Raw genomic sequence first — 25112 nt, forward strand, 5'->3', positions numbered from 1 at the left:
GAGACAGAACAGATCGCAGAGCACCTGCATCCGCTGTGAACGAGTCTACTGGAAACGAGGGATCAGGGAGAGGTTTAGCACACACACACACTCGGCTGTAGGCGTCTGAGCTGCGCGCGTGTAAAAATCAAAGCTGTGCCAGGTGGTGACTGAGCAACTGGAGGAAAATATGGAGAGAATGACTCAGAGAGAGAGAGAAAGAGGGAGAGAGAGAGAGAGAGAAAGAGCGAGGGAAAGAAAGGAATTTAAAAGACGTCTGATATTCAATACTAAGAAACACAAGCACACTTTCATGCATGAACATACCTGAAAGGTTAGTGGTCATAATTTACTTACAGACGTGAGGTCAGTAAAAAAAATGACAGAATTTTCATTTTAAGCTGCACTATTAAACACACACACACACACTCTTATAATCAAAGTGATGATGTCATTCTTGATTCTGAATCAAAAAATTAGGTCATACTCTATACATGGAAGAAACAAAAATGTTTCATTATAATTATTCTCGTGTGCATGGTAGAATGCTGCAATTCAGCCTGAAATAAAACACACACAGCTGCACAAAAAAACGAGCATGAGAATAGCTGTATGTGTATTTCATCATCCAGAAACACATGCACACACGCCTCCTCTCTCACTATAAATAGGCATTGCGCGCTCAGATGGGACACAGAGAAATCCTAGAGTTCACTCGTCTCTCATGAACTCATTAAATCCAAAAACTCAGAAGACCAGAGCACTATCTGAGATCCTGTAAATACACCATCACTATTACTAGTGCCCATTTTGAGAGTTAGAGATTTAGAATTACCAGACTAAGGTATTCTTGGTGGAAACTGTACATTTTTGCATGTGTTATTCTCTCAACATTTCTGAAATAAGTAAATGTGTTTTTAATTTACGCTCCTGCTATGAACTCAGCAAACTCTCAACATGATTCACTCACGATCCTTGTGAAATCTGGCCTTAATTTAGCTTTAGAGGATGAGATTCATCAGGCTTCTGCTTTGTTAATTTGGGAAAGTCCAATTAACCACAAAGCTAATGGAGAACATCACTCATTTAAACACATCACAGAGAGCTAAATATATCACTGGTGGAGACTTTCTGAACATTAATGTCATTTTAAACTGAACTCGAATGCAAAGCTGAACACATCTGGAGCTGAATGTATGATACCAAACTACTGACCTCAGATCAGTCTGCTGCTTAGTCTCTGGTGGAACATGGTTAATAAGAACAGGGTGAAAAGGTATTTTTGGAAGGTTTCTTCCAAAATATAACGTATGCATATAACCTATGCACAAGCCTATTCCATTTATTATATTTATTTACCTAATGTTTTTCTTGCTGTTTTGAGAATAAAAAGTTGCAATGAACACAATATCATATCTATGCCATCATTTGATTGAGATGTGGACATACATATTTACATACACAAAGACATGCTACTGACACAGATATAAGCACTAATAAGCCAACACTCTTTTGTGTATGTGTGTGTGTGTGTGTGTGTGTGTGTGTGTGTACAGGGACTGAGGCTGTGTATGCCAAACACAAACAGGTGTCAGTGCTAAGTGTATTTGGTAAACACAGGACAATGAGATTCTGAAGGTCACTGGGGACGCTACACTTTGGGTCATACTAAATGCAGCACAGCAACTGAATCCCTTCAGGAATCCCTTATTCACAAGGATGCTCATTAGATGGTCACTTCTAGGAAGTTAAGATAAAAAATAAAATATATATGGAAGGGTACATAACATAATCATGGTCACTTTTAAGAAGCCATAAAATAAATATAAAGTGAAGAGTACACATGATGGTCACTTCTAGGAAGTAATAAAATAAATGAAATTAAATGAAATTTAAAAAATTAAATAAGATATAGTGAATGGTATATAAGTTAAAAAAAGAAGGGAAAGAAATGAATTTACCCTTAGTCTACTCATTAGGAAACAGGAAATGTCTATGTGACACCTGCAGTTCCACAGCCGAACTCTTGGAGCAGTAGAAAGTAACTTATCATCACTGAACTATCAGTCAGCCAAATTAATATAGAAGTCTCTGACGTGTGTTAGTGATTTAATTACCAACAAACTGAAAGTTTCCAAAGCTCCAAACACACATACACACTCAAATCTGCCCAAAATTCCCCAAACTTCCCCCAAAAAACCCTCTGATTCACACAGGTATACAAATTACTATGAAAAACTACTTCAAGGGAACAAAAAGTGAACGGTGTGCACGCACACAATACCATGTATAAAGGCTGTTTGACACTCATCCAACAATACCAACATGGTTAACAATGACATAATTTTCATTTTTGCATGCACACGTCAGAACGTTGCAGACATTACAACACCTTATAACATCACTATCTCGGCTGAATTTTTCAGTCAGAATTAGATATTACGTTAAATTAGCACTTAGCAATTTGTTCTACTTTAGTTCTCTGCCACTGAGGAACATTAAAATAACACTCGGCAGAATCCTGCTGACCTAAAAACAGCTGACAGAGGAAGTGGCTTTGAGAAGGTGCAGATGTACAGCGCTGTGTGTCAGTAGTGTAGTGACGGATGGGTTCTTTAACACAAGAGGTCAGTGAGTGTGATGATCTTATTAGTGCCTTTTGCTCAAACAGACATGAATGATACATCGAATGCCATGGCCTGTTGAGAAGTTAGTCCAGTTAGTCACATGCACACATTAACTATGTTTACATGCAACCAAATAATCCATTTGATAGCTAAATTGGATTGAAAAGCCTTCATGTAAACACCTCAATCGTTCCGACTGAGCTTCAGGTTTCAATAAGATTAACAGGCGTGCTCAACAGGAGTCTGATCCTGGGATGTCAATATACATAAATTCCCATAATCGATCATTGTTTAAATTAACAATCAATTAATCAATCAATCGTTAATCTCTTAAATCCGAAGCAGGGGCGCAACTAAGTTAACATGTTACTTAACAGCCACTTGCTTAACCAGCACAAAATATGTGTTGTTTTAAAGCTAAGAGGCTTGGCTTTACAGTGAATATAGGGAATATGACCATCATTTAACAAGTCCTTTACATGAAAACGTGATCTGTGGTTTGTAGCTTCGCCCAACCTTAGTAAAACGCAGTAGATAGCATATGTTAATTTAGACCAGGTGGTCTCGAACAAGTCCAAACGAAAACATAAGCCAATGCGTAGCTGACATGACATGCTTCTTGGCTAAAGCTATAGGACTTCCAGCGTCATTTGAAAGTCCAACCAATGGAAACTGGATCTTGGGTGTGGTGGGTGTATATAGTGGGTAGAGACGATGTGTAGAGACCAATTGGACACTGTTTTACTGCTGAAAAGCACTTGGATTGGTTTGATTGCTCAGATTGACTGGTCTTGATTTACCATGTGCCTTTGAAAAGTAGCGCACAGCTGAAACAGTGCTGAAGATCATCACTCATCATCCAGGATCTTATTGTTTATTCTGTGTACTTTTATTGTGCCGTTTACACAAGTAAGTAGTTCTTATGTTCAGGAAAACCACTTGTTTCGAGGGTTTTTTGGACCCTTGGTTAATTATGTTTCTAAATAAATGGCAACCCAACCTAATCCATTGCCTGGCTTGAAGACATAAATGCATACGCAAGTACAGCACACTCGCTTAATTATTCTTCGTGTTTCTGCTGCATGTGTAATTGCGCATGAGCCGCACGCACCTCAAAACTACGCACTCTAATGATGACCTTGCTTAATCGGCCATCGATACGTTTTTTCGATTAAGCTATTATCGACAATTATTACACGGCTCTGTGGAATATTTGATTCTGATTGGTCAATCGTGCCATACAGCAGTATGTTATGCTGCCTTCACGTGCTATAGGAATTATCATAAATACTAGAAAAATTGGACATGAACGCCCTCTCAAGTCAAAATTTTAATGCGATGAGGTCGTATTCACGATTTCAGAAGTAGAAAATCTCCAATAGCACGGGATGGCAGCATTATTTCCCGATAACAGCTGGTAAAAACTGATAACAGGCTCATCCGTGTAACTGAAGTCAGCGCTGTACGCTTCCTAGGAACTATTTTTCTTTGTGGACGTTTTGCGTTTGGTGAGTTATTAATATTAAAACTTTAATTAATATTTTGTGTACAATTATTTGTCAACCGGGAGTCGTAGTCTCGCTATATTGTTTCATAAAAATGCAGCTGCTGCCATTTTGCAGCCATTGTTTTGTATACTGTAATGGATTAAAAGATAACAAACAGGTAAGATTTTAAAACCGTTTTATCTCAAATCAGTATCTCCTATGCTCATAATTATTTATGTGGGGAAATGCCATAGTAATAAGTGGTATGACTGAATACCATATCCCTAAAATGTCTGTCTATTTTGAGCTTGCCAACTTATGCCAAGCTAGCAACTGCTCTCTCAGCGGAAGCTTTGCATTCAAAGACCTAATAAAACATTTCAGCGTGATAATGTACATCCAGCCGTTTGTTATCGCAGAATAAACCCATTCAGGGTGATGCAGGATCCTGATCACCCTGTCAGGATTTATACAGCAATAACAACCAGCTGAATGTACATTATCCCTTAAAAAATTAATTGTAGATAATCGTTAGCATCCCTAGTCTGAACAATTGGAAAACACGCGGTTTAAGTCTTAAGAACAACAGCATATTTCAGTCATTTTTCTTACTAACTTGTCAGTGGAGAAGACTGAATAATTAATTACTAAATATTTCATAATAGGCATAATCTTTTAGAAATGCCATCAAAGCAAAAACAACAATTATTCTCATTGTATAAGTATCGCCAGACCTTTGCTCGGTATACATTTACTGCATGTCAACAAATATATATATTGGATTTAAATGTTTAGTGTTCATATAAACAGAACTTTCAGAATCTGAAATCAGATTGGATTTATTCCGATTGATTCGCATGTAAACATATCTTTGTGCATTATGTGCACTTAGTGTGTGTGGAGGGGTTTTTAATCATCATCATGAGATGTTTTGAATTTATGCTCATTGTGGAAAATAGAATCATCTATCTCTCTTTGTTCAATAGCCTCTGTTCATTGTGGCTGGAGCTCGTAGGCGGTTTGCATTCAGGGAGAAATATTTGTGTGAGATGTCGAGCAGTTTGTGTGCTTTTCTATGTGTGTGTGTGTTTGTGCGAATGCCAATCCATTGGTCTTTCACACAGGGTCTTTGTGCTGCAGAAACAAGCAGAACAGAGCTACTGTAACCTCTTAGTCATGATACACAGATGGGTCACATACACACACACACACACACACTTGGATGGTCCTATCACCAACATTTGTCTTTGTGACATGAAAACGTCCAACATGAACTTAAACGTCCTCACTACACACAGTAGTGCATCATTACAAGAACACTCTTCTGATTTAAAACGCCCAAGAGAACATCACCACAACCGCTGCATAAACAACGCTAGCATCATAAATCTCTACTGCTAACACGAAAATCCCTTTCCGCTTCTGAGAGAAGGTCTCAGATGTTCATAAACATACACAAACGCTCAACACAACCAAAAACTGTGGGTTTTCAAACTTCTGAATTTACCGCTTTGTGTATGTGTGTACATTAGCACATTGCAATGTGGTTGCCATTTAGTTTTGTAAGGTTGCTAGGGCATTCTGAGTGCATTTTTTTACGGTTGCTGGGGTGATCTGAGTGGTTGTTAGTGCGTTGCTATGTGTTTTCTGGGGTAATCTGAGTGGTTGTTAGTGCGTTACTATGTGGTTGTTAAGAGCGTTTGAAGCTGCATTTCCTAGCAGCTTCAGTTTTAAAAAATAAAAAATGAAGTGGTTTTGGGTAGAGTGAGTCTGTCTGTCTCACATTGAAAGTCCCACCCACAAGTGAAAGCTGAAATTAGAGTCATTTTGACTGGAAGAATGACACATCAACACACACACACACATTCATTCTGTGTTATCTCAGCCACACAAACTCACTTTCAAGCTCTACTGATGTGTGCTGGAAACTCAAGTGTCCGAGCTGACACAGGACTAACCTCCCTGATAACTAGCCTGAGAGAACTATAATGAAATACACTAAGAACACAATTCATCTACTCCGATGACTCAAATTCAATGAATAATATTCAATTAGTTGTTGTCTATTAAAGGCTTCGTGGAAAATTGTGGCAATTTCATTGCAAAAGAAACATTCACAAGCCAGTGAAATCTTTCCATTAGCTAATATCATTTGTTTCCAGCCAAAACTGTAAAACTATAAACTCTATTGTGTTTAAATGGTTTTAGTAAGTACTCCTGTTAAAAAGATGTTTTTATTATATAAAAACTCCTGTTTTTATAATTTATTCATATTATAATACTTTATTAACATAAATTCATTAAACAGAAGTGTATGATATCCTAACATAAAGAATGGCTATTTAGAATGGTTTTTAATGGTTTTGTTCAAAGATTTGAACTCTTCTTTAAAAACGGATACATTCTTAGGAATTTAAGGGAATAGAAAATGATTTTTTCATTTTTTCATTTTCTTAATGTTAAAATTAAGAAGAAAACAATATGTAGAATTTCCTTCTTGATTATTTCAAGCCGACTGGACATTTTTCTTTGGCTTTCAAAATGGTCCAGAGGCATGAGACATCAGTCTGAAACAATGGTTAATTATACAGCATTGCGGCCAATTTACAAAAATATTTCAATGCAGAATGCCATGTCTGACCAATCAGAATCAAGTATTCCAAAGAGCTGTTTGATTCGTTATATAGCCTACAATAAATCTATATAAGCTCTAGTCACTGAGGGATGCAGTCGCTATGACTACTTACATTGCTGATCATCTTTATCTCCAGGAGCCTCTGCAGGTGCTCCTCCAACGGGGTGAGAGGAAGAGGGATCGGGGGGTCCGGTTCTACCAGGAACCAGCGGAGCGAACCCACCGACTGCCGTTTGTTCAAGAAATCAAACAGCTCTTCATGCATCATCATTAGCCAAATGCACAAATGCAGCAAAGAATGAGAATTTTTTTACGAGAAACTAAGAAATAGGAGATAAATAATTACACTTCTCTAGGACGGAGAGATAAACAAATGGTCAAAAAAAGTTGACGAGAAGTGAAAGAAATGAGTTTCAGCTCTGATCCGCTGTGGAATGTGCGTGATTACCCATCATGCACTGGGAGATTAAGTGACGCAGTGAACTTTGCTTGATGCCGTTTTTGTTATTAAGGCGATTACCAGCTAGAACTCAGCTCGAAGAAACACAAACACTGAGAAGTTGCATCAACAATACACTTTCATCCACACACATGCCCACAATCCTCAGGCTGATTTGTGCAACTCGAAAAACACATCACTCATTGTTCAGGTATACTGTTCAATCCATTTTGTTCTCCGGTCAAATTTTCCTGTTTTATTACATTACATAAGACGAGTTCTAACTTCATCTCTGAGGATCTTAAAACTGAGATTTTCACAGGTACTGAAAGTCAGAAATGAAACTAAGAAGATGCGATGGGTTCATGGCCTGATTTTAGACACCACCAATCAAAAGTTTGGAATAATTAAGTTTTTTTTTATAAAAGTCTCTCATGCTCACCAAGGCTGTTGATCTAAAAACTACAGTAAAAACTGTAAAATTGTGAAATATTGGCCCTTCAGAAATATGCTGATTTGGTGCTCAAATATTATTGGTGAATATAATTATTAATAATGGTTCTTCTGTTTTGTTTTTTGACACATTTTTTGTGGAAACAATTTTTTTTCAGGCTTCGCTGATAAATAAAAAGTTCAATTAATGTATCACATAATGTATCACGGTTTGCACAAAAATATTGCTCAGTACAACCATTTTCAACATTGATAATAATCAGAAATGTTTCTTGAGCAGCAAATCATCATATTCGAATGATTTCTAAAGGATCATGATACACTGAAGACTGAAGTAATGATGCTGAAAATTCAGCTCTGATCACCGGAATATATTACATTTTAAAATATATTACAATAGAAAACAGTAATTTAAAATTGTAATAATATTTCACAATATTACAGTTTGTAGTTTATTTTTGATCAAACAAATCCAGCCTTGGTGAGCATAAGAGACAAAAACCATAATTATTCCAAACTTTTGACTAGTAATGTACATACACCCCAAAAAACTCCAGTGGTTGGTCATTTAACATGTTGATAAATTGTACAGACAGTGTCTTCCTGTGTCAAATCAGGCAGTTCTTGGCCAGAATAAGCATCAAATTGGCCCAGACTATACTTTGACACTTAAAAGTCTGGCTTGGCAAGACTAGAATCGTCTAGACTTCATGATTTGCTCTGACAGTGTGCAGCGAGCTGGTATCTGTCCTGTTGTCTTCTGGGTTGCCTCTGAAAATATATTTTTATAGGAGGTTGCCCAGCCTTCAGCAATTACAAACACACAAACAGCTGTTCGAGAATAGTGCACATTTATGCGTGTTTCTTTAACAGGGAAAACACAGCAAGCCTGAATGTGTGTGAGAGACTGTTTAATAGTGAGAGGGAAAACTATACTGGTTATGTGAGGTATGTGTGCCAGCGGAAATCTGATACACACTCACCCAGACACACACACACAGCTCCATGTGCCAAATACACGGGCACTTCTAAACTTCCTACATGTGTTCTCAACTATTACAAGGTGAAGCATTTTAAGTCAACGTTTGAAACTCATTTTACTTCCGTCAGGTGACAGAATTCCAAGTGAAACGATGAAGATCAACGATGATATTCAATGAGGATTTGTTTGAGAATTGATTGGATGGTGGAAAGTGTTACATTAGAGAGCTCGATGATGTCAGTGGAAAAGGAAAGTCATATCTGAAATTAAACAATATATTTTTTTAATTTTAATAAAGTAAACTAACATTTTCATGACTCCAAAACTAATGCACAATAAGCAACGGATCGCACACAATAAAACCATGTACATGTGCTGAGAAAAAGTGAATAAAATCAACATGACATCAGAATTTACCCTAAAGTCAATTAAAGAGTTTAAATTGATGCACAAAGATTTTGCGGCTCAAATTGAACTCCGGCATGATGACAAACTAACAAATTGTTATTGATCATTCACATTCATTTCACACACACTCCTTGCTATCTGTTCAGTGTGATGTTCAGTGCATTCCTTAAGTTCAGTGTTATGTGAAGAGAAGCCTTCTCAGCTCTCCAACCTGAAACACACACACACAAACATTCATTTGATAGCAGTGACCGTGCCGTGGACTGAAGTTTAGGCAGGAATGCTTTAAGATTAAAGGTTGGATGCTAATCCAAGGATTCAGTTCAAAGACCTGAAGAGGTGAGAGTGAAAAACTAAAATTAGACGTGCACACGCTCAAGCACACACACACACACACACACACACACACACACACACACACACACACACACGGTACTCAGATTATCACAAGCACTTAGATACTGAAGGAGGGAAGTAAACTCCTCTTCCGCTCAGGGTATAGATAGCTAGTAATCAGATTTAAAAACAGGTATGCATTAAGAGAACAGCAATGCATCCTTATTAATGCTGAATGGAAGATATCACTGTAAAAAACACTAATCACCCAGACCAGAGAGGTCTGTTTGCGCTGTTTGCATCCAGCTGAACAGAATATATGTCGAAACTGTAAATTGAACAAAATGGGCATTTATAAATTAATTTGCTCTTTTCAACAATCCAACAATATGAAGAACTGCCTGATTTTTATGACAAACAAAACTTTTGAAAAAAGTAACTTTTGAAGAACGCTTGTTTTATCAGTTTGTTGTATCAGTTGCATCAGTTTGTTGTATTTGTTGCAACGCTTGTTGTATCAATTCACTTGCAAATCTAATCCACACACTTACTTACATTACGAATCTAAAGTTTAGGGTCAGAATTTTTTTTTTTTAAAGAAATTAATACTTTTATTCAGTAAGGAGTCTGGGCTTTTTATTATAGTTTTCTAAAGTACCAATTAGAATGACATAAAAATAAAAACAGAAAACAGAAGGAAGCGGGTTAAGACAGAAGGAAGAAAGGCAAGTAGGGTGAGGTAATCTATTGTTCAGCTGCTTTTAGTGAAGGGAAATTTAATGGTCTTTCACTGTGCAGAATTCACAGAACCAAATCAGTAAACCTCCATCCATCCATCCATCCACTCGCTCATCAAATAACCAACATCTGGCAACCCTATTAACCCCACAAACACCGCTGTGACTGAGTACGGGACTGAAAAAAATTTATCATGGTAAACATTGCTGCCAAAAAAACCTAGAAAGCTCAATTACTCAATTACTAGTGTAAAATTAAACTTTAAACTGCACAGAGCTGCCAACCTTTGAGGAGTGAGTATTATGGAGGTGTGAACGAAACCTTGCATCACAATAAGTGTATTTGTGATTGTCAAAACATTTGGTAACTAAACAGAATTTCATTAATTCTAGTTACAACAACATATTACAGTGTTTACATGGTACAATACAAATTTCACAGATTTCAATTCAAAACTATTATAGAACTCTATATATACTCTAACTAATGCTGTAAACAAACAGGAAGTCCTGCCAGCTCGTATTATTATAACTAAGGTTAAAATTAACCACTAAATTTAATATAATTCGTTTTTTTATGATAATAACGATATAATTTTTTTAATGATGCGAGTACAAATATAATAAATATGTAATATAGTGCATATATTTAGCAAAATATTTCTTTCTAATTTTTCTAGCTAAATAACATGCTATGGTCATTGAATGGCTTTCCTGAAGTAAATGTAACGTTACGTGACATTCGTATTGAAACTAAGTCATTTTCATTTCTTTTTTCTTTGATGACAATGGTGGTTAACACTTGCCACAGTTTCACTGGCAGAAACTATGGCTAGGCATTAGAAAAAAATTAGTTTGGTTCCGGTTTCCGACCGACCCTGTCAATTTATGTGCGACCCAAATTTATTTTATGAGCTTGGGGAAGAAATAATACAAATTAAATACATACACAAATAAAAACTTTGAGGCGAACTATAATTTATGTTTTTGTACAGCACCGTATTTGTATAGCCTGTTGTCCTCCAGCAATGCGAAAAAACGAGGCAGCCACGGGCGTTCACACATCGTTGTTGTCATGTAGATGCACTGCTGCGCTTGTACCAGGGCGCATGAACTGAACGAGCAGAGATAGAGAGAGAGCCCCGGTCGCGCGCGCGCGCTCTCTCTGCGGAGCCAGGCGAAAGTATAGGCTTCACCCTCTCAAAACTAAGCACTTTCTTGCTCTCTCTCCCTCGCACATATTAATCAAATAAATCGACACGATGGCAAGGTCGGAAGACTAAAGTTTCATGTGGAACATTCGGAGATTTCTTTTTTCCTGAATTGCCGCTGGATGGGAATTGTGCTAAAATACGTTGCCTTATCTTCTCTGAAAAGCGTTCCACACATTCAGCTGATATATAAACCACACTTTAAATAAACGAAAAAACTATCCAGTGATGAAATGTTTTCTGTGATGACACAAATCTTGTGGGATGTCCTAACCATAGACATGATGAGGCAATATGGCGGCGCCGTTGACGTACGCTCCAGCAGCCAATAGGGCGTCTATGTATTTATTATGTCTATGGTGGCGGAATATGATTGTATTTCATATTACCCCCTGGTGCCCCCCCAACATCATTGGGCTAGATTTACTGTCAACCTGACAATGCCCAACGCCATTGGATCAGAGCGCTGTCAATCACTGCTTGATTTGCGATTCGCAAAGCAGAATCACATGTCCGCGTTTTTCAAACAGAAGGAGAGAGAGACACCTCGACACGTCACTGTTTATGGTATATAGACACTCAATTAACGTTACAGTATATATTTTGAAATATCGCACCATATGTTAGTCTGATTACTTTCATGTGTGACTGATCAAGCCAGTAACGTTAGATTAGCTAACGTAACTTCGGCAGATGACTTGTCAGTGTTATTCCACGGCAGCGCGTCTATATAAATATAAAATAGATACATGGGTCATCCCTGCGGTGACTTTCCTGTCCTAATGATTTATTTACTCATATTTTCTCTAAAATGAGTCACATATTTATAATAAATGGCTTAAATTGTAGATTTAAGTATTCTTTACCATTTAAACAGAGATAATAATAGACTGATGTCTATGTCTATAAAACACTATTTTGTATTTTACACAATTTTAATTGATGTATGCATTCAATTATATCATGTCCTCAGTGCACAGTAATCAACTTCTGCAAGAAATATAAACCATGAAATGACAAAAACCTCAAAATATTTTTAAATTATGTTACAGACTAGGCTAAATTGCCTCTAATCATACATATAAATCATGTGGAAATATAGGTATTTTTCTTAAAATTTTCTTCAATTACTGCGTCCCTGAAGTCATCTTCCACCCTGTTAGTATGTACTTTTTTTGCCTTGTGTCGACTGGAATTTCATTGAGACCATTTTCAAGAAGTGACTTCATTTCTTTTACATGCTGGAATTCAACTGTACAAACTGAGGTAAGCTTCAACTCTCACTCCTAACTTTGTTTTTAGTTTTTGAAATGTTATCCTGCTTGTCCCACCCTTAAAGTTCCACCCTGTCAGGCTATGTTATGGAGAATGTTTGTCCTATCAAAAAAATCCGACATAGTTATAAAAGTTCTGTTCATCTGTAGAAGGTTAGCTAGCTAAATGTTGATCACTCAAAGAGCTATGGCTAACTTAGCTCAGAATTTCCACCCTGTTAGATATATAAACCTAACAGGGTGGAATGTGAAACATATTCTATTCATCAAAAATTGTTTTGCTTGTTTCAAGAAGAAAAAAATAATCTAAGATGGCATAAGGGACATATACTATCCAAGAAAAGCTCATTATTGTTTAACATTTACATTATTAACATGTGATAATAACTATGTATATGTCCCTAAAAGGGTGGAATATTTTTATGGACAGTGTCTGAACAATCTACCAATAATTATTATTATAGAGTCCCTCAGCTTGACCAATATGTGTTCCTTATAGTTAAACATGTCACTTAATTAATGCCTAGGTGATGTTTTTTATTTATTAGAACAAAACTGTGTGGTTCAATCAATGTAAAATACAAAATGATTTTCAGGCTCTTGTTCAGTGCCAGATTTAATACCATCTATGTTAGGTCACTGAGCATTGCAAAGATTTTTTTAAATCGTCCTAAATATTTTCTAAACAAGTATTTATTTCCATTTGAATTTTCTGATTTCCCATGGGCCCCCCCTGACTGGATCTTGGTAGGGATGCACCGATACCGATACCAGTATCGGGCCCGATACCAAGCTCATGTACTTGTACTCGTACTCGTAAAAATACCCCGATACCAAAGACCGATACCTCACGTATATCCTTAGCTTATATTTCTTAATTCTTATGAACACTCTTCCTGCAGTTATAGTGTTGCTAGATTTAATAGTACACTCTAATATTTCACTTTACACTTTCGGCTGTGATTACATTGTTACTCAGTGTTATGTTAAACATTTGTTCTTTGATTTCTTTGGCACTTTATGACAAATTTGATTGTCTTGTTGTCTGTGATTTCTTTAGCACTTTGACAACTTTGTGACAGGCAGGTAAAAATTACATTCATTATGTCCTTGGTTTTGCCCTTTGGAGGTTATTGGACACTGTGAAATTTGGGCTTTGAAAATTTGTGATAAGCACAATAAGAATGATTTATTTTTTTAAGTTTATTTAAGTTGTTGAAAATAAAGATGCTGATTTGTTCATTAGTCTCATTGTCTTGTTCTTAGAAAATTGCCACATAAAACGAGAACCCCTCCAGTACAACAGGCATCGGTATCGGCGAGTACCAGGAAAAAAATATCGGTACTCGTACTCGACCCTTAAAAAGTGGTATCGTTGCATCCCTAGATCTTGGTCCCCCCTGTGCCCCCCCATTTATAAAATCCTGGAATCGCCCCTGTGTTTGCCCCCGCGCACACATTTAAAATCAGTGTGTGTGTGTAACATGCTGGGACACACAAGGTGGTAGAGTACAGGTAGGCCTACATGTGCAGGTAGACTATGTTATGAAAAAATAGAGTAGCTTTTCTATCGCTACTGTAAATAAAACTTAAAAAAATAATAATAATAATTTCCTTCCTATCCCTTGCTGCCACTATACAAAAAAAAAAAAGTCCCTACCGACCCATTACCTCAACTGACAACCAACCGGAACCAAACTTTTTTTTATGCCCTACCATGGTAAGTTTTTCATGGTGGTGAACAGTTTCTCTCACGTTTAGAAAGTTTGCCTGTAAATCTACATCACTTTAAGGCTGAAAGCCCATTAACCACTTGTGTTCTAGTTCTTGTCTTGTTCTTGTCATCTCTTTGTGTCTAACACATTGAAATGGGTGCTTGTAATTATTTCCTGTTTCTGCCTCTCACTTCCTCTTTCAAAATGACTCAAAAAAATACATAATCTCCACCTTGGCAGCAAAATCAAGAAGAAACCACTAAGGATCATTCTGAATATTGAAATCCACGGTGACAAAACTTATAAAGAGGTGCAACAACATTACCATATTTTTCAGAATGCACAGTAATCCAAATACCATATTTTGTGTCAGTTAAGCATGACTAAAATTGTTACTAGCGCTGTTTTTATTGGCACTGCCAAAACAAGCATGGTTGCCATGGCCATGACTGGCACGGTTTCCAAAGTTACGAAACGCTTTTTGATTGGACAACGGCAAGACAGAAGAAATGGCAAGTTCTGAAAGGGGAAGTCATTGAGTTCACAACAAGGACAAACACGGAACTGAGAAACGAGAAGTTTTTCTCTTAAAAAATGGACAAGAGTCAAATGTGGAAATGTGCACGTGCGCATAAGTCATACTTTGAATTTTAGTGCACTGACAACCCTTACAAAAAAATAACATACTAAGCTAACATACTACTTACTATTTCTGTAGTACACACTATGTAAGGTGTGCACAGTATGCAAATGTTCAGTATGCATGCAATTCCGTATTGAATAGCCAAGTGGAATGGTTATTGCACAGCCATGCATGAATATATAAATGTGCAGTAAACAACAAAGGCAAACTGCATGGAATACTGTATCCCAAAATCCAATGCACTTTTATGGATCTTTTTTGACTCATTATTTAATGCCGAAAGTTTTTTTTTTTAAAACTAAATTTACTTAAAAATGCAAAAAATATATATATTTTCCAGACGGAAAACTGGATGCCACTTACGTGCAACATGATGCGGTCATGTGTCAAAGTTGCACAATATACTTTATGAAAGTCTATTTTAATTCTGGCAGCCAAGCAACAGGACAAGAGTGATTGACATTATGATGAACCAATCAAAAGCAGTCTGGGAATAAGAAGGTGGGTTCACCGTCAATGAGAGGAACTGGCAGCTTTATCAGAGTTTCCCACAGTTTCTCGACTCACAAAGCTGCTATTCATACATACTATTCATGTGTGTTGTCAGAAAGACCACATTGCGTTATCAACCTGAACAAATCTAAGATACTGTAGGTATATAATAATTCTAGCAGCAAGCGAGCTCAATCATTGCCAGTGAAACAAACTGAACTCTGTGAGTCTCTGAAACCCTTACAAAAATGCAGTACAATGGTACATCGATATATCATGGGACTCAATGCATAACATATTCATATATTTCATATACCTTTTTATATACATGTATTTACATGAAACATGTCCCAAAATCTAGTAAAAACTATGGTACTTCGATATACCCCAAGTTTATGCAGAATTATACACTATCGTTCAAACTTTTGAAGTTGGTAAGATTCTTTCCTGTATTTCTATTTGTTTCTTATGCTCACCAAGACTGCATTTATTTGATTAAAAATAGCAATATTGTGAAATATTATTACAATTTAAAAGAACTGTTTGACTTTGAACATATTTTAAAATGTAATTTATTCCTGTGATGCAAAGCTGAATTTTCAGCATCATTCCTCCAGTCTTCAGTGTCACATGATACTTCAGAAATGATTTTAATATGATGGTTTGCTGCTCTAGAAACATTTCTGATTATTATCAATACCGTTAATATTTTTGTGGAAACCTTAATTTTTTTTCAGCATTCTTCGATGAATAGAAAGTTCAGGATTTATTTGGAATAGAAATATTTTGTACAAACATAAATGTATTTTCTGTCACTTTTGATCAATTTAAGGCGTCCCTGCTAATAAAAGTATTAATTTCTTTAAAATAAAATCGTACTTATCCCAATATTTAAAAAAAAACATGGAATACACTTGGTGTATGCCGTGGTACTTTTTGTGAGTGCAACAATTCTGATTATAAATTTGCATGCGGATCTCAGTTCACAGTTTTCATATTAACTAATTTTTTGCATGAGCAAACACTTTTTGAAACATTGATTGTAGAGTTCAAGATACTTTCCTAGATTCGAAACGGTGATGTACATTTTCTCACCTTTGCATATATTAGGAGCAGAGCTCACACCACACACAAATATTTATTTAGCAACCTCAAGGGTTGCTATGCAACAGCGAAGGAAGAAGGAAACACCAAACTGATACATGCACACACCGCTGATAACGGCGCATCAAAATCTGTTATGCAAATGGAATTTGCACACACAGACACACACACACAGAGGAAAGATCAAGCCCTGTGAGACACTCTGGTGGCTGAATACCAAGACTATTTTTAAGGAAGAAGTAAACATTTATTTCCGTAGACCGCAACAGAGCCCTAAAGGAATGATTTGTGAATCATTCAGAACTGAATCAACTGACTCATTGAAACAATTCAAATCAAAAGAACAATTCATTCACAAATCAGATGAGGCTATTTCTCTCAGGAATTTACATGAATGTCCCATTTCAGATGTCAAGATCTATTGATTAAAAAAAAAGATCTCTGAAAACTGACAAATCATGCACATTCCAGAGAAGCATAACAAAACACAGTCATGCATTTAGGTGTAAAACACACATTATCTACAGGAGTCACACAGTCCAGGTTTTATTAGAGGCCTTGCGACGGCATGTGGCATTCAGATGTCAAATACGGTAATTTGCCTCATCTGTAATTCTTAACACACACACACACACACACACATTTGAGGTGCCAAAATAAAGGTAATTTTTACCGGTAAATAACCTCTGCAACACACACTTACGCATTTAAGGAAGTTGGGAGTCTAAAATGTCCTGACAAAAAGTACAAACAAATATGTGCATAAATATGTCTAGCCTTGGACTAAATTTTATCAAAACAGAAGGGCATTAATAGTTTAGCAGTAGGTGGATTATTTCACAGTATTGTAGTATTTAAAACAGCTGAAACTAACATTTAAAGGAACAGTTCTCCCAACAAAAAACATTCACCTCATTAGTTATTTATTTACCTTATTGTGTTTTAAAACCTGCATGACTTTTGTTTCTTCCATAGAACAACACAAAAGATGACATTTTCATTCTATGAAAATGGAAGGGGACTGGCACTGCCGAGCACTGCCGAACTCAATGTGCCATCGTAGGTTTGACAGCAATGTTAATTAAAAAACAAAAAACAAAAGAATAAATGTTCCTTGACATGCCTTGATGCATATTTGATCATAATCTCAAAATTGATTTCCACCAAGTTAGAGTCTCATGTTATCATCTGTTATCGTGTGGCTTGGCTTCAGCATATATTATATTTCAATTTGAGTCATGCATAGTACTTTTGTAAAACTTCTATGGTGCTTTTATGTCATTTTTGGAGCCAGACAGACCCAGTCCCGATTCACTTTCATTGTATCTGTTGTTCTAACAAACTACTGTAAAACTATTCCAAAAAGTTATGTTAATTGATATAAAGCTGAAATAAAACAAAATATAAATATTAGATAAATATTAGTTGAAGTACTAAAATAACAAAGTAAATCTGAAATAAATCCCCCCCCCCCTCCAGTTACAGGGCAGAGAGCAACCCCAGCGTGTGTGTGTGTGTGTGTGTGTGTGTGTGTGTGTGTGTGTGTGTGTGTGTGTGTGTGTGTGTGTGTGTGTGTGTGTGTGTGTGTGTGTGTGTGTGTGTGTGTGTGTGTGTGTGTGTGTGTGAGAGAGATTGCTTGTCATTCCAAAGGCCGGTGGTCTGTGTTGGGCTCTGGTGTGTGTGTTTTTTTATGGAAGGGGAAGGCCTGTCCCAGTCTCACAGTCTATTTTCAGGTCGTGTTAAGCAGCATGGAATCTTTTATCTTTCGTCTTCAGAAACAATCGTCTGGCCTCAGCGGAAACTAAGCATCCAGATGAAGCAAACGTCCACCATACGGGACAAATTTAACTTCCACAACGTCATGCAAGTCTGACTATGCGTTTCATTGGTCTGCAAGCATGTGGCTAGTTAAACAACTTGATCGCTACATCAAACCTTTCTCACTTTCTTCATATTTGACACTCACAGACACAAAGTATGCACTGTATGCCTGCATTCCTGCTTATCTGCAACACACTTCCACTTAGGAATCACTTTCACTTATAGGGATGCATGATATCTACCACATCGGCTATCAGGGGACATTCAATATTTAATTATGGATGTTGCCTATTTGTAGCCTGGCTCCGCCCTCCTACGCACTTCCGCTCAATTTCATTTTCCTTCAGTACTACGTCTGGGATTGCGCTGTAGACTTTGGTTTTCTCCGATCAATTTTTTACCGGGCCAATCAGCGAACAGAGGGAGTGGCTGAGAACGATGACGTTGATGTCGACTCGTGCGTTATTTTGAGTTGTAGTTCAAAATAAGAAAGATGCGAGCGAAGCCATTCGGTCCTTTGTGGCAAGTTGGCAACGCTGCCGAATATCAAGAAGTTAAAGCCGGAGCAAGAACAATCTTTGCTTAGATTTGTGTTTATGGCCATCCTCCCACGGGGTTCGAGAAAAGACATATGTCACGACCAAACGTCAGCGATTGGTTATGGCAGATAGAGTGACTCTGGGCAGATCCAATAGTTTTAGACTTCAATAGAATACCCGCCTACAAGGAAGTTAACGCTTGTCAATGGAGCGGTGCCAGACTCTCTGTACAAATTAAATGTACGAGAGTCTGGTAGAACCAGGCTAGCCTATTTGTAGATTTTAGATTACTTTTATTGTCATGTAGTGCTAACTTTATGTCAAAGATTTAACTTCCTCAATGTTTTTTTGAAATGCGCTCTCCTACAATAGATATCCAATCTCTATTAAAGGGACTTTCTCATCAATGTTTTTTCATGTCAAAATGAAAAGTTATTCATGTTTCATACTGTACATAATGTAGAGATTAAGTCTAAATTCACGTATGCATCAGAACATCGATTTAAATTAGTTTTTAAGCACGTTACGCTCGTTCAGAATATTAAAATAATTGTGTGTATTATTCAGAATTTAAATATCAGAGCATCCCTACTTCCAACTATTTAAACACTTTAAAAGGTACACTGTAAAAAAGAAATATTTTTGAAGTTGTAAATAACCAAAATTATTGTATGCTTAATAAAAACTGGGGGGGGGGATTATAAAAACATTTTAAAGTTTTTTTGTATTTAAAAATTATTTTTTTGTCAGTGTCACCAAAGTGAATAGCAAAAATAATACTGTTTTCGAATCGGTTTCCCTAAAAACTGCTCACATCTTCCATTGGTCAGAAAAACATACTGAGTGAGTGAGTGAGTGAGTGAGTGAGTGAGTGAGTGAGTGAGTGAGTGAGTGAGTGAGTGAGTGAGTGAGTGAGAGAGAGAGAGAGAGTCACCTTTAAATCTCAACTCACATTTATTAGTTTTTCTTATAAATGTAAACTATAAGCCATAACCATGCTTCAATCAGTCAGTTTAACCAGTAGACAATGTGCCTTTATTTGATATGACTATATAACTTCATATCAAAGCATAGCGCTCCAAATACAACCACACACACACTCAACTCCAACCTAACTCACCCGTAACTGCTGGACTTTTATCAGCGTCTCCACTTTAATAGCGTCCATGACTTCCCAAAATGTTCAACAGGCTGATTGCCTTTGCTATTACAGTAGCCACACCCGAGCGAACAGCTGAGACGTCCGATCAGTGTGTCCAAATCTGACTATGACAGATATGTGTATGTGTGTGTGTGTGTGTGTGTGTGTGTGTGTGTGTGTGTGTGTGTGTGTGTGTGTGTGTGTGTGTGTGTGTGTGTGTGTGTGTGTGTGTGTGTGTGTGTGTGTGTGTGTGTGTGTGTGTCCAACTTGCCTTATTCTCACACTTATGGACATTTACATGTACATAGAAGTGAAAGCCGTAAAGGTTGCAGTAAAGGTTATGGGTTATGTCATAAATGCTTTTCTTTGTTTTATTTCCTGTTTCAGAGCAGAACAGAGATTTAGGTCTTTCACATTGTACACAGCCTTTCAATTACTACTTTGATATGATTACGATCTGAGCTAGCTTTTTTTTTTTTTTTTTTAGTTCAAGGCAACATTTTTCATCTAATATTTATATTTTGTTTTATTTCAGCTTTATTTCAATTAACTTACCTATGATCATACAGAACACTATAACAACTGCATAGCAACACCTTGACAACAATAGGTCTGGGCTGGAAATCACTCAGAACACCTTAGCAAATGCATAGCAACATCCTGGCAACCACAACTCTGCGCTAAAAACACTATGAACACCTGAGCAACCGCATAGCAACACTTTCGCAACTAACCAAAACCACTTAGCATCTTAACAGTTTTTTGCACAGGAAAACACCACTCAGAAGTGAAAAATTATGATGTAGCAGATATAGATTATAAGTTGTTATAGATTTGATCTGCCAAAAATGTGAGTAACGTGGCTCATCCTATTACTCTGTTTCAGCAGGCAGGAAGCCTCTCAAATATGCCCCAGTTATGAAATATGCTTCTCTCTCTGTGTGTGTGTGTGTGTCTCTGAAACAATCACATGTTTAGCCATACTTGACTTCCTCTCTGAATGGATGTATTTGTGAGCGTCCAAGGCGGAGGGGGCACATACACTTCTCTGGAAAGCTCTTGTTTTCTCAAAACTGAAGCATACTTGGTTTCTGTGATTTGAACAAATATGATCCAGTGCAACCTAAAACCTGTGAATTCATCACACAAAATACATTCACAAATAGTCTTGGGAAAGTTACTTTTATAAGTAATGCATTACAATATTGGGTTACTCCTTAAAAAGTAACTAATTGCGTTACTTAGTTACTTTTAATGGAAAGTTCTTTTGCATTTCTTTTTATCATCTGACCTGGGCTTGCTTGATTGATTTTTAATAACAAAACAACAAACAAAAGTTATATTTTTGGCTAATGTAAAGACCCTTTCACACCAAAAGTGAAATGAAAAAGCCTGGAGAAGAAAGAATGAAAAATGAAGGACACAGGAGAAGAAAGTTCCACGATCTTAATTTAGCAATAATTTAACATTAAACAATTTAATGTCATGTTTTTTATCTGCATATTTTTTGCTAATTAGTATGGTTTAAGGTCAAACGCAAAGACATTGGTTAATTAAGTAAGTCTAAATACATAAAGTATATAAATATTTGTGTAATTTTAATTTAATAATTTCATTATTGCAGTTTTGCGTAATATTCTGAGTTTGCATTTCACTCTTTTTATTCATTTTGAGGAATACTGAATCTTTTTTTGTGCAAGTGAGATGAGTAAAAGTATGTTCACATTTAGTCTAGATTAGTACTTCAAAAACCATGTTCACACACACCGTACACAACGCCTCTGCACCAACGATTTCTCTCAACACGGGAACAGGAGAGCTGTCAATCAATAGATGGGAAAACAAGTTAACTTGCATTACTTATTTGAAAAAGTAACAGATATTTTGTTGTAAAATTAAAAGTAAAGCGTTACTTTATTTGTTACTTGAAAAAAGTAATCTGATTATGTAACTCGCGTTACTTGAAATGTATTATGTAGACAGATAGATAGATAGATAGATAGATAGATAGATAGATAGATAGATAGATAGATAGATAGATAGATAGATAGATAGATAGATAGATAGATAGATAGATAGATAGATAGATAGATAGATAGATAGATAGATAGATTAGAGACAACCATTCCAAAAGGGTGATGTCATTAGAAAGTGCCACTGTATCGGAGATGATGTCATCAATTTGGTGCCAAAAGGACTACACATGATTCATGCTTACTGTTACAAAAAGAGACGAATACAGTCATTATGTGTTGTTAGAGGTGTATTATTTCTCGGCACAACATTCTTTAGCAGTGTGGCTCACAGAGGAAATACTGAACATATAATACAGCCTTCAAAGAGTCTGACAGTTAAACCCTCCTCTATTGCAATAGACTGTGAGTCATTCAGGGCCTCTTACAACTTCACAATGGGTGAAACTAAGGCAGATTTTCATAAAAATCCAGTGCAACACTACCTCTCATGAGGATGTACGACATCACTTCCTGTCATACCACTTCCTTCCGCTAACATGACTACTTACCAGAGAGAAATCATAAAATAGTTCAGGGTACATATGTGTGTCAGCACAGAGTGGCGGGGCCTCACATGTACAGGGGCATATCATCAAATTCACTGATAAATAAAAAAAATTAAAAAAGCAATCGGAAAAGTGATGGTTTGATATTTTGTTATCTAATGCAATGACGGTAAAAAAAAATCAGTTTGGCTTATAGTAAGTGTCCTCCTGAATGAATCACACTCACCATCCATGGGACTTCTTATCTTTGCAAGCATTTCACACAAAGAAAGATAAAAGCTGCACCTTTACTCTCCCTAAAGTAAGCATTCTGAAACTGAGAATGAACTGTGTGTGATTATTTGCTATGACATCATTGCTAAAGCATGACTGCCCCCGGCTTTCACCTTCCACCGTAGCTTTAATACCCCTGCAGAACCGAAACGCACCCACACACACACACACACACAGCGTCTTCACATCCAACATCTCCATCTATCATCCCTTTTAACATTCCTGCTTCTCCTCACACGTCGAGCCCTTCCCCCTCGCTGGATTTAACCGCACGCTAATCATTCACCATACACTGAAGAGATTGAGGACTTACACTCATATACACACACATCCACGACACCCGCAGGGACTGTAAAGTAGGATGGAGATACAGTAGAAGCTTTCTTCATTATAAAGCCACTGCAGAACGACACACTCAAGGGTAAAAGTAGGGAGAAGAGTTTTAAAGGTACAGTGCATAATTTATGCAGTACCTTAAAATATATCTTTTTCTTTAATAATTGTTTTTTTTATTTTACAGTGAAATATTACAGTACCACTTTACAATATGGTCTCATTTAATGCATTAATTAAAATTAACTAACAATGAACAATGTATTTTTATATTCATTTATTAACCTTTGTTAAACTGCCCCTTTTATGCCATTTTAAAGTTTACTAATTTTGTTTTGGAGGCTTCTACAGGTTTACATGCATCCAGGGTCAAAAAAACTTTCATTTCATCTCATAATATACACTGCAGCATCACCTCATTCCTCAGACTCTTAAAAATGGTTAATTCGAAGATTCAGTCTCTCTAAACCCCTCCTTTCCGAGAGCCTGCTCTGCTCTGATTGGTTAGATGAGCCCATCTGTTGTGATTGGTCTACTCTGCTCTGATTGGTCTGTTGTGATTTGTCTACTCTCAGGGATTAAAGTTCTCCGTCGCTACGACGGATTTCCGTTAATTGCAGCGAGTCTATGACGGATTTCCGTCAATTGCAGGGTTCCCGTCTGTCCTTAATGTCTTAAATTCACTTTTCATAATGTTAAGGCCGTAAATAGGCTTTCATTTCTCAAATAGTGTGATAAATGTCTTAATTTTAGTTTGAATAGGTCTTAAATTAAGGAAAGACGAGGTGTATTCACCCTGCTGAGGGGGATGTGATAAAGCCTGGATCGGAGCGAAAGCACGTTCCTCTCTCCACTCTAACATTCTGTAATCACTTCGCTTATGATCCAGTCCGGGTTTTCAATTCCCGCTCACGGAAAAACTGCTCCGTGTTCACTCAATTAATCTTAGTTTTGGAGAAGTGCATGTCAGGCTACAGCTGGTTTGCTGCGGTCCGAATCCGAGCGAGTTTGTTCCCTGCGCCCCCCGCAGCGTTGGTCTGGTTTCACGTTCAACTTAATTCTATCGAACCCTGGTGCGTTTGCGTGCATATTACGTCAACGCAAACGTGCACGGCGCATGATAGAAAACAGAACGCGGGTCAATATTGGCCGTTTCTCAATACCAATAGGCTACGCAAACCTCGGACTTGCGTCCTTGATAGTTCGGACGTGGCAAGTTCGACTCAGGAGAACGAACTCCCGAGGACGCGAGTCCGGTTATTCTGCAAACGGATCCGCGCCGATCTTGGTTTCGTCACTCATCTCGCTCTGGCTACTCCGGTTATCTCTTTATGTATATTTTAGTCAACAATAAAATGAAATATGGTATAAAATACAACTCTGCCTCTTTTCATCAACAATAAAACGAAATATATACAAAACACCTCCTTTCATTTATAAATGAACATATTATCATAAACATATTAGGCCTATATGGCCACACAAATGTGGTTCAGATAACGCACATTGATTATCTTCACTCCATATATTTATAACAACACGCAATATAAAACACAACCCTGCTTCTTTTTGTTTTCATTTTAAAAATATGAAACATTATTGATCATTAAAACTGACAAACTTAACAAACAGAGACAGGGTTGTATCATTTTATTTTATTATGCATGTACACATACAAGAGAATGCATAATAAAATATATAAAGAATATTTTATATATTTTAGAATATATAACATTACACAACCCTGTTGCTTTTTGTTAAATGTCAGTTTTAATTATCAATAATATCCATAAAAGTATAAGTAGCCTAATATGTAGGCTATAAGAAGCTATACAATGAGAAATAAAGCAAACAATTCAGTCAAACATTAGTCAGCTCTCTAATAGGCTACACAGTTAAAGTTAAATAGCCTAAATATATAAAGTTATGAAACTTCACTTTGCCCTCAGCCAAAACGATTTG

At 36.8% G+C, this 25112-nt stretch overlaps 1 protein-coding gene across 18 annotated transcripts in view; it reads right to left on the reverse strand.

The window, feature by feature from the left end:
• Nucleotides 1-25112, reverse strand: part of fnbp1b (formin binding protein 1b) — an 88119-nt gene that overhangs the window by 57893 nt on the left and 5114 nt on the right. For 10 of the 18 annotated variants that reach the window (XM_077194282.1, XM_077194283.1, XM_077194281.1 and 7 more), the window contains exon 1: nucleotides 20003-20149. The exons of 5 other annotated variants lie outside the window; for them this stretch is intronic. In XM_077194282.1, the coding sequence (XP_077050397.1) occupies nucleotides 20003-20050 (48 nt within the window). In that variant the 5' untranslated portion in view covers nucleotides 20051-20149. Of the gene's footprint in view, nucleotides 1-20002; nucleotides 20278-25112 lie in introns of those variants that run through there. 3 more of the 18 variants (XM_077194286.1, XM_077194289.1, XM_077194285.1) reach the window with 2 other exon arrangements.

The sequence above is a fragment of the Siphateles boraxobius genome, unplaced genomic scaffold, assembly GCF_051911475.1.
Source record: "Siphateles boraxobius isolate OS27281-9 unplaced genomic scaffold, OSU_SipBor_1 11, whole genome shotgun sequence".
In the NCBI taxonomy this organism is placed as follows: domain Eukaryota; kingdom Metazoa; phylum Chordata; class Actinopteri; order Cypriniformes; family Leuciscidae; genus Siphateles; species Siphateles boraxobius.